This window comes from Trichosurus vulpecula, chromosome 4, assembly GCF_011100635.1.
Source record: "Trichosurus vulpecula isolate mTriVul1 chromosome 4, mTriVul1.pri, whole genome shotgun sequence".
Classification (NCBI taxonomy): domain Eukaryota; kingdom Metazoa; phylum Chordata; class Mammalia; order Diprotodontia; family Phalangeridae; genus Trichosurus; species Trichosurus vulpecula.
In genome coordinates, this window is record NC_050576.1 from 19,668,027 (window position 1) to 19,681,086 (window position 13,060).

The following is a 13,060-nucleotide window of genomic DNA, read 5'->3' on the forward strand; positions in this document are numbered from 1 at the left end:
GAAAACCTATATAATTAATACTACATATTGTTTTCAAAGCTATACAACTATTCTTTGCTTCCTTGTTGGTTTTCTTTTTTTCTCTGCTGTGCACTTTTTACTTTATTTTCCCCCTCCCCTAAAGAAGACTATAATTAATTGTGAATATATGCATATATATACATATATACATATATATAAATAACACAAGCATATATGTACATACCTACACACACATATACATAGACACCAAAAACATACCCATACACACATATATGCACTCATACACATATATGTAAGACCATACTATGCTTACTCCCACCTGTCATCCATTTCTCTCAGGGTGGATAGCATCTTCCTTCATATGTCCAAGTCTTTCCTTGTTTTTCTAAATCAATGAGCCCATCAGTTCTTACATCACAGCAATATTCCAATTCAATCACATCCTATCTGAGAGCTTATCTATAAAAAATTTCCCCCAATTTTCTGCATTCCTTCTATTCTTGGCTGCATATGTTTTATTTACAGAAGAAAATTTTAATGTAAAATAATCAAAATTGTCCTTTTTATACTCCAACTATGATCTCCCCTATAATATAGCTTAATGGCTGATACTTCTGAATCTACTTCTCTTACATTGTTTTCTTCTTTTCCTGGTTTCCTTAAGTTTCTGATCTTTTGCTCTTCCAAATGAACTCTGTTATTAATTTTTCCCAAAAACTAAAATAATTTTTAGTAATTTATGATGGCATTGAATAAATAGATTTGGTAAAACTGACTTTTAAAAAATCATTTTGCCTGTACCTACCCATGAGCGATAGATATTACTTCACTTATTTAAATCAGAATTTATTTGTATAAAACATGTTTTGTGTTTATGGTCATATAGTTCCCATGTCTGTTTTAGTAGGCAAAAGGTCAAGTATTTTATACTGTCTAGGAATTTTAAATAGTCTAAAACTCTATTGAATAATATTGATGACACATAGTATAGTTTCTCTACTTTTCACTTTTGATTAAATATACTTTAACTTTGCCTAAGACTATAATTACTATCCCTGGTTTTTAAAAAATACTTAATTTTACTCCAGCCCTTTATTTTATCATTGTGTGCATCTCTCATTTTTACAATGTTTCCTAAAAGCAACATATTGTTGAATTCAATTTTTTGGTCTACTATCCATTTCTGTTTTATGGATAAATTCATCCCATTACATTCTAAGCTACAATTAACTTGTAGATTTTCTTCCTTCCTATTTTCCCCTCACTATCCTTCTCACTCTATTTACACAATCTCTCCTCACTCTGTTGTTTTGCTTCTGCCTACTACCTTGTCCTCCTATGCTTTAACCTCCTCATCTCTCCAAAAGTCTTTCTCTTATCCTCTCCCCTCCATCCTATCCCCTTGCCCTCTTATTTTTTTCTGAATTTAAAAGACATTTATACCCTTATACATACACACATACATATGCACATATGTAATACCCAGGTAGATAGATATAATTTCTCTCTTTAACCCCCATTCCTGATGTAAGGTTCCAGCACTATCCACCCTCCCCACTAGTAGCTTCTGTATAAGTTTTTCTTTTTCCTATCATTCCTCAATTACTTCATGTTATCTATCCCTACACATTTTTTTAAATTACCCCATTATACTCAGCTCAACACAAACTTTTCTTTGAAACTATGCAAATATTAATGACAAATCAATAAAAGAACAGATAATTTCACTTATTTTCAGATATAAGAACTAAACGATTTGACCCTATGGAATCCCTTAAATTCCATCTTTAATTTTTACTTTTTCTTTATCCTGGGTGTTACATTTCAAATTTTCCCTTAGGTTCTGGGTGTTTTTTTTTTCCACAAAAACCTGAAAGTTGTTCAGTTCTTAAGTACCCATTTTGTTTTTATCCAGGATTATATTTAATTTTGCTGGGTAAGTTACCCTTGGTCAGAAGCCTAGGTCTTTTGCTCTATGGAATATAGTATTCCAAAACTTATGGTCCTTCAGCATAGTAGTTATTTGGTCTCATGTAATCCTTCTTGTAGCTCCATGATATTTAAATTGTGTTTTTTGTCTTGTTGTCTCTAATATTTTCTCCCTAACTGGGAGCTTTCCAACTTGGCTATAATATCCTTGTTAGTTTTCTTCCTTGTATCTCTTTCACATGGTGATCTGTGAATTGTTTTTCTATTTCTCCTTTGTCTTCTTGTTCTAGAACTACATGGCAATTTCTCTTGATAATTTCTTGTCATACCACATCAAGATTCTTATTTTAACCATATTTTTCAAGTGGTCTAACTATTCTTTATTTTTTCTCCTTGATCTGTTCTCCAGATCAGTTGTGGTTTTGTTTTTTTTTTTTTTCTGGTGAGATGTTTCATTTATTCTACTTTTTTCATTCTTTTGATTTTATTTTACAATTTCTCATTGTGTTATGTCATTAACTTTCCCTTGTCCAATTCTAGTTTTCAAGGAATTATTTTGTTTCTTAAGTTTTTAATTCTCTCTTTTAAGTTGGTTGATTTTCATGATTTCCTTGGATTGCAGTTATTCTTTTTTTCTAATTTTTTTTCTCACTGTCTCTTATTTGATTTTTAAAATTCTTTTTGAGTTCTTCCAAAAATGTTTTCTGATGGTGACCACTTGACATTTCTCATTTTAAAAAGATTGGCTTTTTTTAGCTCCATTATCTTCCTCTGTATGTAAACCCAGATCTTTTCTAGCCCCACATTTACTATCTATGGTTGGATTTTTTGTCCTTTGATTACTCATTTTATTTATTCATTTATTTATTGTTTTATTTTGGTTTTAGCAGCTATTAATTTAATCAAGTTGCAGCTCCAAGCTATGGGGAATAATGCCCTAAGTATCAGGTCTTTCTGACTGTTATTTTCTGAGGTCTATCTTTGGGCTCTACCTTGGGCTCTCCCCTCTCCTCCTAAGCCAGGATTGAGCCCATAGACACTCCCACAGACAATCTTGTTCCCTGTGATTCCATGGTGACTGCAAACTATGGCTGTGCTCTCTGCCCCAGAACTGAAGCCACGGACTGTGGTCTCCTGAAGTGCCCATAGCCAACACAGTCTCTGCCTCCTCCTACTACATTCACCATGTGTGTGCTGGCTTCTTCTCCCCAAAGCCACAGTCCGGGATATATCTGTTCAACACAGCTATTTCTCACATCCCTCAATAGGGGAAGGTCCTTCAATCTTTTACTCAGCCATCATACCGCACCACAACCCCACCCCCAACACAAAAAGACACATACAACTGTCTGCAAAATGAAAGTTTCTAAGGCTCAGACTGCCCCCTCAACCCAGCTCCCTCCAAGGATCATTGTTGGCTGGTTCTGCAGAGTCATTCTGGAGGTGTTTGCATTTCACTCAGGCCCAATATCTGCCCTGGAGGTTGGGTCTTTCCTGGGGTCTTTTCTAATTGTCTTAAGAGGACAATTATTTTACTCTGTGGTTATTTCTGCTCTTCTGAGGCAATGCTCTGTCTTTTTTTGTGGAAGAAGATTGGAGAACTGAAAATTTTCTGACCTAGTCTGCCATCTTCTCATAATCCTCTCCAAGGAATGTTTTTAAGACCCAACTTTATTCTCCCGGAAGAAATGAGGCAATAAGCAAAGAAAGGAATGCTTGATGTCTTGAATGCCATAGTAATTACTTTCTGCCATCAACACATAGACCCTAAATGGCTCAATTATTCAAATGTCACATATGGAGTCCTGCCTTGGCTGGCCACTCCAGAAACTCCCTACACACATGCATGTATACAAGTCCTGCTTCTTTTTTCTCCTGCTGCTCTTAACTAACTCTCTTTTTCTTCCTAGTCATCCTTTTCTACTTACTAAATCATCTATTTTCTTTTCTCAGTATCTTCCTTCTCATTCCTCTCTTCTTTTCTTCCTTGCTCTCCTCTTTCTACTCCTTGGGGAAAACATATATGTGTGCATGTGTGTATACACACATATATACATATACATATGTACATACACACATATACATATATATATATACACACATATAGACAGGATACAGGGTGAGTTGAATATGAAAGGATGCAATCTAAAAATAAAATTAAGGTTTGAGAAAGGAATAAAGTGGAAGAAGGAAAAAGGGAGAGATAGAATGAGGTAAATTATTTCGCAGAAAGGAGTCAATAAAAAGTTGTTACAATGGAGGGGAAGGAGGGTAGGGAATGATTGATCATTACTCTCACTGGATTTGGCTTAAGGAGGGAATAACATACACACTTAATTAGGTATCTTACCCTACAGGAAAGTAGAGAGGAAAGGGATAAGAGGGGGGAATGATAGAAGGGAGGTCAGATTGGGGAAGGGGGTAGTGAGAAACAACTTTGAAAAGGGACACAGTCAAAGGAGAAAATAAAATAAATGCGTTGTGGGATAGGATATGGGAAATATAGTTAGTCTTTCAGAACATGACTACCATGGAAGCGTTTTGCACAACTATACATATATAACCTATGTGAAACCAATGAAAGTGGGTGGGGAGGTAAGAAGTAAGAGAATTTGTTTTAAAACAAAGGTTAAAAATGTTTTTACAAGCAACTGGGACATAAGATATATGAGCAGTGGGGTGTAGAAATATATCTTGCTCTACAAGACAGTAAGGAGGGAGGGGATAAGAGGGAGGAGGGGGATGATACAAGGGAGAGCAGACTGGGGAAGGGGTAATAAGAGTGCATGCCATCTTGTGGTGGAACAAGGGGAGAGATGGGGAGAAAATTTGTAATTCGAAATCTTGTGGAAATGAATGTCGAAATCTAAAATTAGAGAAATTAATAAAAAACTGAAAAAAGAATGAACCTTGGAGCTCATCAATCTAATCATCCCTCCCATTCTGAAGATTAGAAAACTGAGGAATGGAGCAGTTAAGTGACTTGCCCAAGGTGACTCAGTCAGTCATGAAATATTTCTCAAGTGCTTGCTCTATTCCAGGCACTGTGTTAAATCCCAGGAATATATATATATATATATGTATATATATACATGTATATATATATATATATATGTATATATATATATATATATATACATATATATATATATGAAAAAGAGGGTCCCTGCTCTCAAGGAGCTCCTAGTCTAAGGGGGCGGGGAACAACATGCAAACAACTATGTACAAACGTGATGTAAACATGAGAAATTGGAAGTAATCAATCGTGGGAAGGCACTAGAGCTAAGTTCACCCTACTAAAATGTCTGATATAGGATTTGAATAAATATCTGAGGTAGTCTGGGTCTTCCCGGCTCCAGGTCCAGTACCTTATGTACTACCTTACACTGCTTCCCTTTGCTATTCACATTCTTATACATTTTCTTTTCATTCCAGTATCTCCAATTGTAATTTCACCTCTACTACTCACATACATGCAAATAGCCCACAGGTATACCTATATGGACACACATGCTCATGTGTGCACAGGCCCATTACACAGATGGGAACACCTGTGCACCTGATATATGAGATATAAAATCATAAATAGAGGCTAGAAGGACCCTCAAAGGTCATCTAGTCCAACACTCTCATTTTACTAATGAATAAATGGAGGAAAAGACAGATAAAGTAATTTGCCCAAAGCCACATAGGTAAGCTACGCTAAAACAAAATTTGTCAATTAAATCATAAGTCTTGACTGAAACATTAAAAATTGGTTATGTTCTTTTCTTTTTTTCTCCTCACATCTATTTAAACAGTAGCTGCTTACATATGATAATAATAAAGCAGATGTGTGCTAGTGGGTATGAAGGGGTGAGGAAAAAATGTTTAACAGAAAAAGGTAAAAAGCTCTATTGGATTCTTTTAAAGAACATGAGTGAAATGAAGAGTAGCTTATCCCCTTTCTCTTCCACTCAACAGGACAGCCCTTTGACCCCCACTTTCAGATCAACAATGCTGTTTCCAATATTATCTGCTCCATAACTTTTGGACATCGCTTTGATTACCATGATTCTCAGTTCCGAGAGCTGCTGAAGACTTTGGATAATGCCATGGCGCTCTCAAGCAAATGGGAATGTCAGGTAATAGCCATCTCTGCCTGGGCACAGCTGGTTCAGCCTCAATTGGGCCACATACTTCCTCCACAGGAAAATAAATATCCTTGACTGTGAGAGGTTGGCAGGGTCTGAGTCAGCTTGTAAAAGAGACTGAAAAGGGAAGAGGAAAGAAATAAGATTTTTATAAACAGTGACATGAAAGAACATGCTTGGGGGACCCAATGCTTTTCTAGAACACTGTGATCTCCAAATAACAGGAAACACATTTCCATAGTTTTGATTTTTTTCTAAGATCTTTACCAAGATTGTTAATTTAAAAAAAAACATTTATTAACCATCTACTGTGTGCCAAATACTCTGCTAGGAGATGTGGATACGATGACAAAAATGAAACATCCCCTAACCTTGGATGGTTTACATTCTGGAGGAGACAGCAAGCCCTCAAATGAGTGTATATGCAAATGAATAAGCACAATGTGGGGAAAATGGTTAGTGGCAGCATTAGAATCCAGGAAAACCAGGAAAGGCTTCATGGAGAAGTTGTATTATGTGTAGAGTTTGAGGGAAACCCTTAATTTTATCCTCACTTCTGTAGGAGGGAGGAACAGAGGGAGGGAAGGAGAGAGAGAGAGAGAGAGAGAGAGAGAGAGAGAGAGAGAGAGAGAGAGAGAGAGAGGGAGAGAGAGAGAGGGAGAGGGAGAGAGAGAGAGAGAGAGAGAGAGAGAGAGAGAGAGAGAGAGAGTGAAGAGAGAGAAACAGAGAGATGGAGAGATGGAGAGAGAAATCGAGAGGTGGAGAGAGAGAAAGAGAGAGACAGAGATAGAAAGAGAGAGAGACAGACAGAGATAGAGAGAAGAGAGAGGAGAGAGGAGAGAAAGGGAAGAGGGAGTGAAGGTGCAAGGGAGAGAGAAAGGAAGGGAGGGAGGCTCAGAGATAGAGACAAGAGGCCTAGACAGCTAGAGAAACAGAACAAGAGAGACAGATATAGAAGAGAGACATGATCAGATAGACATGGATAATTTAAGTGCTTATATTTATGCTTTGTAAACAGCTTTACATTTATGAGCTTCCACCTCAGTGCCTTTGCACTGGCTATCCCTCATGCCTGGAATGCTCTCACTCCTCACCTCCACCTCTTGGCTTCCTTCAAGGATCAGCTCAAATTTCACCTTCTACTGCAAGATGTTTTTCACAGTCCCTCCCAGCTTCCATTGACTTCCATTCAGAGATTATCTTTCAACCACTCTGCATAAATCTTCTATATTCCTAATTATTTCCATAGTGTTTCTCCTATTACAATGTGAGCTACTTAAGGACAGGGACTGGCATTTTTTCCACCTCTTTTGTATGACAATCACTTAGCACAGAGCCTGGCATGTAGTAAGTGTTTAATAGATGCTTGTTGATTGACTGATTTCTTTAGATCTCTCATAATGACCCTTTAAATCATTATTATCCCCATTTTATGGATTAGGAAACTGAGGCTGAGAGAGGTTAATGACTTGCCTCATAGCTAATAAGTGTCTAAGTCAGAATTCTAACTAAGGGCTTCCTTACTCTTATTCCAGCACTCCATGTGCTCTTCCTCCTAGTTGGTCAGTGAGTGAGCCTCAGCAAAACAGTCAGTGGCTAATGACTTCACTTAACTCCTCAGGAGTCTGGCTACGGAAGAAAATTGGGTAAAGAGTGAGTAACATTAGGTTTCATTTCACTAAGAGGAGTGAAATAGAAATTCAGGGGAAGAGCATTCTGTGGGACTAACAAGGAAATATGGGCCCACATGCTACCAAGTACCCTAAAAAGAATATTTCCCCTCCTTCTTTGAAGGTTATGAAACTGCCTAAATTGGTGACATATTGAAAGAATTATTTAGGTGCATCAGGATATGGCCAAGGGGATGATGTATGAGACAAGAGATGGTTGGATGTCATTTTTGGTGTTAGGAGAGCAACAGTATTGGCAAGGGAAAAAAAACAAACAAACAAACAAACTGTGGTTACAGGGAGGGTGGATTTCAAAAGTTGTTACAAACAGAATTAAGGTAAATTCCATGATGCAGATTAAGGTCAAGAACCCTGGCCTGACTTAGGATAAGGAAGATGATGAGATAGGACAGCCTAGCAGGAAATGACACTCACCCCTCCTCCCCCTGCCCTGTTTTATATTATGTAGCTTTTCAATGTGTTTCCTTGGATAATGAAATTCCTGCCAGGATCTCACCAGGAGTTCTTTAGAAAATGGAAGAAGCTAGAGTCTTTTGTAGAACATGAAATCAAACAACATAAAGAAAACCTGAACCCAGAAGAGACCCTGGACTACATTGATGCTTACCTGAAGGAGCTGTCCAAGGTAATGAAAACAACACAGAAGGTGGGCATTGTGTGTGTTTAAAACCAAAAATAAAGGGAGATAAGTGTGTTAAATTGTCCCAAAATTTACTTCTCCCTCAAAATGTAAATATCTTCACTCAAAGACCACACTGGGAGGTAAAGAGTATAAGTAATGGAACTTGCTAGTGGAGAGCTCACAATTTTTATTTAGAACTAGAAGGGATCAGAGGGCTCACTGAGTTTAACACCCTGATTTTATCAGGGACAAACTGAGGCATAGAGAATTTAATTGACTTGCTGCAGTCCCACAGCTATTAGGAATCTGAGACTGGATTTATATCCAATTCATTCTGTCTCCAAGTCCAGTGTTCTTTTCATTAGAACCCACTCTGATTGGAGTTAATTCTTGGCCCTAATATTCATCCCTAAGAATTCATCTTTCTACAACTCAATTTTCTCACCTATTACATTAGGGTATTCTATGTACCCCTTATACTATCCAGAATTATGTGTGTATATTTTGTAAATATCAAAATACTATAAAAACAAATTAAATTACCAATCTCATAATTAAAATATAGCCACCACTGTGAAAATGTGCAACGGTCAAATATAAGGGTAATATTGCAGCGTTTGTCACCCCTAAGTACTGTAGCATCAAATTTTTAAAAATACCAATTTTGAAATATTTAACAAAACAAATAAAAATTCATTAGAACATAGATAATGTAAGTCAATATGTAGCCCCAGAGGGGCTGAGCCAAGATGAAACTGTGAAAGGAAGGAACTACTGGAGCTCTCTCAAACATTCTGCCAGATACATATAAAAAAGTGAATCTGAGCAGATTTTAGACAGTTAGAAGCCACTAGCAGACTGAGAGGGGTAGGAGCTCTGGGCACATGGAGTGGCGCCAGACCAAACAAATTGGGACCAGAAGAGGACTCCAGGCAGCATGCAGGTCTGGGAGAGGGCTGGACAAGCAAAACCCCAGAGCAGGAACATGCCCAGGGTGGAAGTACTGGCTACGGCCATGATCAAGCCCCAGGCCTCTCAGCCCAGGACAGGAGTGTGTCCAAGCAGAGCACAGAGCCTGCAGCTGCAGGAACAACTAGCCCAGGGGCCTCCAACCCACAGTCTAAAGGTTTGAAACTTGCCTTCTTGAACTTCTGGGAGACATGATGTTCAAGTAAAACAGCTCTTTTCCCTACTTTGAATAAACCCAGAGAATAATACCTTAGGAGAAACAGAGGAGCCAGAAGGGGGGCTTCAGTAGCAAGAGAAATGGGGGAGAGGGCCCTTCCTGTGGTGGCAGAAAGAGACTAGTGATGGAAGAGAGGTGTCCCAGCAGCCCTCACCTCAGCATAACAACAAGAGTAACTGAGCCCCAGGGCCTGGAGCTAATAAATGTCAAAGCCAGGAACCCATACAGGGCTTGGCACAGCCAGAGGAAGTGGCAGACACCAGCACAAAAAAGAGGTGAGACCATCCATTCTGTAGAACAGTCCTGGGGAAGAGGAGACCCCAGCAGCCATATCACCTGTCTTCCACACCTCACAAAACCAGAGGCCATAGAATATAAAGCCAGTGAGCAGACCCACAGATTCCAACACAAGAAACTTGGGACAGAGCCCCCTGAGCCTCAGAAACAGAGATACACTTTAGAAGGCAGGAGGAAATAAAATACCATGAAAAAACACGCTAAGAAGGCAAAGATGATTAATTCGTATTATGGAGACAGGGAAGACCAAAAAGCAATTCAGAAGAGGTCAGCATGGACACTACACCCACATCTGAAACCTCAAAAGGGAAACTGACCTGGTCTCCAGACCAAAAAGCATTCCTGGAAGAACTCAAGGAGATCTTTAAAGACCAAATTAGGGATGTAAAAGAAAAAAATGGAAAAAATGGAAAAAAAAATTCTATAAGAAAAACAAATCTTTAAAAGGTAAAATTGGTGAAATGGTTAAGGCAAATCAGAATATAAATGAGGAAAATGTATCATTGAAAAGCAAAATCAACCAAATGGAAAAGGAGAGAGAGAAGACAAAGGAAGAAAAAAAAACATTAAAAATAAGACTCTATGAGACATCAAGAATCATTCAAACAAAATTTAAAAAAAATGAAAAAATACAAGAAAACATGAAATATCTGATTGGAAAAGCAACTGACATGGAAAATAGATCCAAGAGAGATAATCTAAGAATTGTTGATCTACCTGAAAGCTAAGATGAAAAAAAGAACCTGGACAGTATCTTCCATGAAATCCTTAAGGAAAATTTCCTGGAGGTGCTAGAACTAGAGGGTAAAATTGTCATTGAAGGAATTCATAGATCACCCCTGAAAAAGATCCCAAATTGAAAACTCCAAGAAATATTATAGCCAAATTCCAGAACTACCAGGTCAAGGAGAAAATACAGCAAGCAGCTAGAAAGAAACAATTCAAATATCATGAAACTACAGTCAGGATCACGCAGGATCTTTCAACTTTCAACAGGAGAAATTGGAATATGATATTCTGAAAGGCAAAGGAGCTTGGACTACAACTAAGGATCAACTACCCAGAAAAACTGAACATACTTTTCCAGGCAAGGAGAGGGACATTCAATGAAATAAGGGAATTCCAGACCATCCTGATGAAAAAGCCAGAGCTCGATAGAAAATATGATCTCCAAATACAAAACTCAAGAGAGACATAAAAAGGTAAATGGAGGAAAAATCCTAGTTAATTAATAAGGCCAATTAGTTACATCCTGATATAGGATCATTTTGTTTTACATATGTTATACATGTCAACCTTGAGAATAGTATACTTATTATGCCAATTGAAAGGGATATTCACAGATTGTGGGCATCAGCATAAAATAACTGATATAACGATAAAATATAATTAAGAGATATAAATGGATGTAACATACCCTGATAAGTACAGAAATCTAACTGTCCTACAGGCAGTAGGAGGGGAAAGGGGAAAAAATGGAGGGGGTGGTCAGACAGGTGGGAAGAAATAGCAAGGGGAAAATGGTAAAATAATGGAGGGGAATCAAGAGGGAGGGTAAACTGAGGAAGGCAGTGGTCAAAAGCAAAATTCTGTTGAGGAGTGGAAGGGGAAAGGGTCAAATAAAAGTATAAACAGGGGGAAATAGGTTGGAAAAAAAGACACAGATAGCAATCATAACTGTGAATGTCAATGGGATGAACTCTCCCATAAAATGGAAGTGGATAGAAGAATGGATTAAAAAACATAATCCTACAATATGCTGTTTACAATAAACACATTTGAAACAGGGGGATACACACAGGGTAGAGGTAAAAGACTGGACTAAAATATATTTTGCATCAGCTAAAGTAAAAAAAGGAGGGTTAGAAATCCTAATCTCATACAAAGCAAAAGCAAAGATAGACTTAATTAAAAGAGATAAGGAAAGACACCACATCCTGCTAAAAGGCACCATAAACAATGAAGCAATATCATTATTTAACATATATGCACCAAGTGGTATAGCATGCAAATTCTTAGAGGAGAGGTTAAGGGAGTTACATGAAGAAATGGACAGCAAAACCATAAAGGCGGGGAACTTCAACCTCCCCCTCTCTGAACTTGATAAATCTTTTTTTATTATTTTTTCTTCTTATTTATTTATTTATTCATTTATTTATTTATTTATTTATTTATTTATTTGCTTATTTATTTGTTTGTTTGTTTATTTATTTATTTTATCTTTTAGTTTTCAACATTGATTTTTCACAAGAGTTTGAATTACAAATTTTATCCCCATTTCTACCTTCCCCCCCAATCCAAGATGGCATATATTCTTATTGCACCATTCCCCAGTCAGCCCTCCCTTCTGTCACTCCACTCCCCCCACCCCATCCCCTTTTCCCTTACTTTCTTGTAGGGCAAGATAGATTTCTATGCCCCATTGCCTGTATATCTTATTTCCTAGTTGAACATCTGCTTTGGAAACTTTGAGTTCCAAATTCTCTCCCCTCTTCCCTTCCCACCCACCCTCCCCTAAGAAGGCAATCAATTCAACATAAGCCACATGTGTATCATTATGCAAAACCATTCCACAATACTCATGTTGTGAAAGATGAAGTATATTTTCCTCCTTCCTATCCTATCCCCCTTTATTCAATTTTCTCCCTTGACCTTGTCCCTTTTCAAAAGTGTTTGCTTTTGATAACCTCCTCCCCCTATCTGCTCTCCCTTCTACCATCCCCCCCCTTTTTTATCCCCTTCCTCCTTCTTTCCTGAAGGGTAAGATACCCAATTGAGTGTGTGTGTATCACCCCTATTATTCAATTTGGTACTAGAAATGTTAGCTGTAGCAGTAAGAGAAGAAAAATAATTTGAAGGAATTAGAATAGGCAAAGAAGAAAATAAATTATCACTTTTTGCAGATGATATGGTGTTTTACTTAGAGAATCCTAGTGAATCAAGTTGCAAGATATAAAATAAACTCACATAAATCCTCAGCATTCCTATACATTACTAACAAAGCCCAACAGCAAGAGATAGAAAGAGAAATTCCATTTAAAGTTACTGTAGATACTATTAAATATTTACGGAGTCTATCTGTAAAGACAAACCCAGGGCCTATATGAACATAAGTACAAAACACTTTTCACACAAATATAGTCAGATCTAAATAAATGGAAAAATATCAGTTGCTCATGGTTAGGCTGAGCTAACATAATAAAAATTACAATTTTACCTA

The 13,060-nt window shown here is 37.5% G+C and overlaps 1 protein-coding gene across 1 annotated transcript in view; it reads left to right on the forward strand.

Annotated features, from left to right (window-relative positions):
* Window positions 1-13,060, forward strand: part of LOC118846467 (cytochrome P450 2J2-like) — a 44,812-nt gene that overhangs the window by 15,275 nt on the left and 16,477 nt on the right. Inside the window, exons 4-5 of the mRNA XM_036755029.1 lie at window positions 5,875-6,035; window positions 8,184-8,360. Coding sequence (XP_036610924.1) covers window positions 5,875-6,035; window positions 8,184-8,360 — 338 coding nt within the window. The remainder of the gene's footprint in view (window positions 1-5,874; window positions 6,036-8,183; window positions 8,361-13,060) is intronic.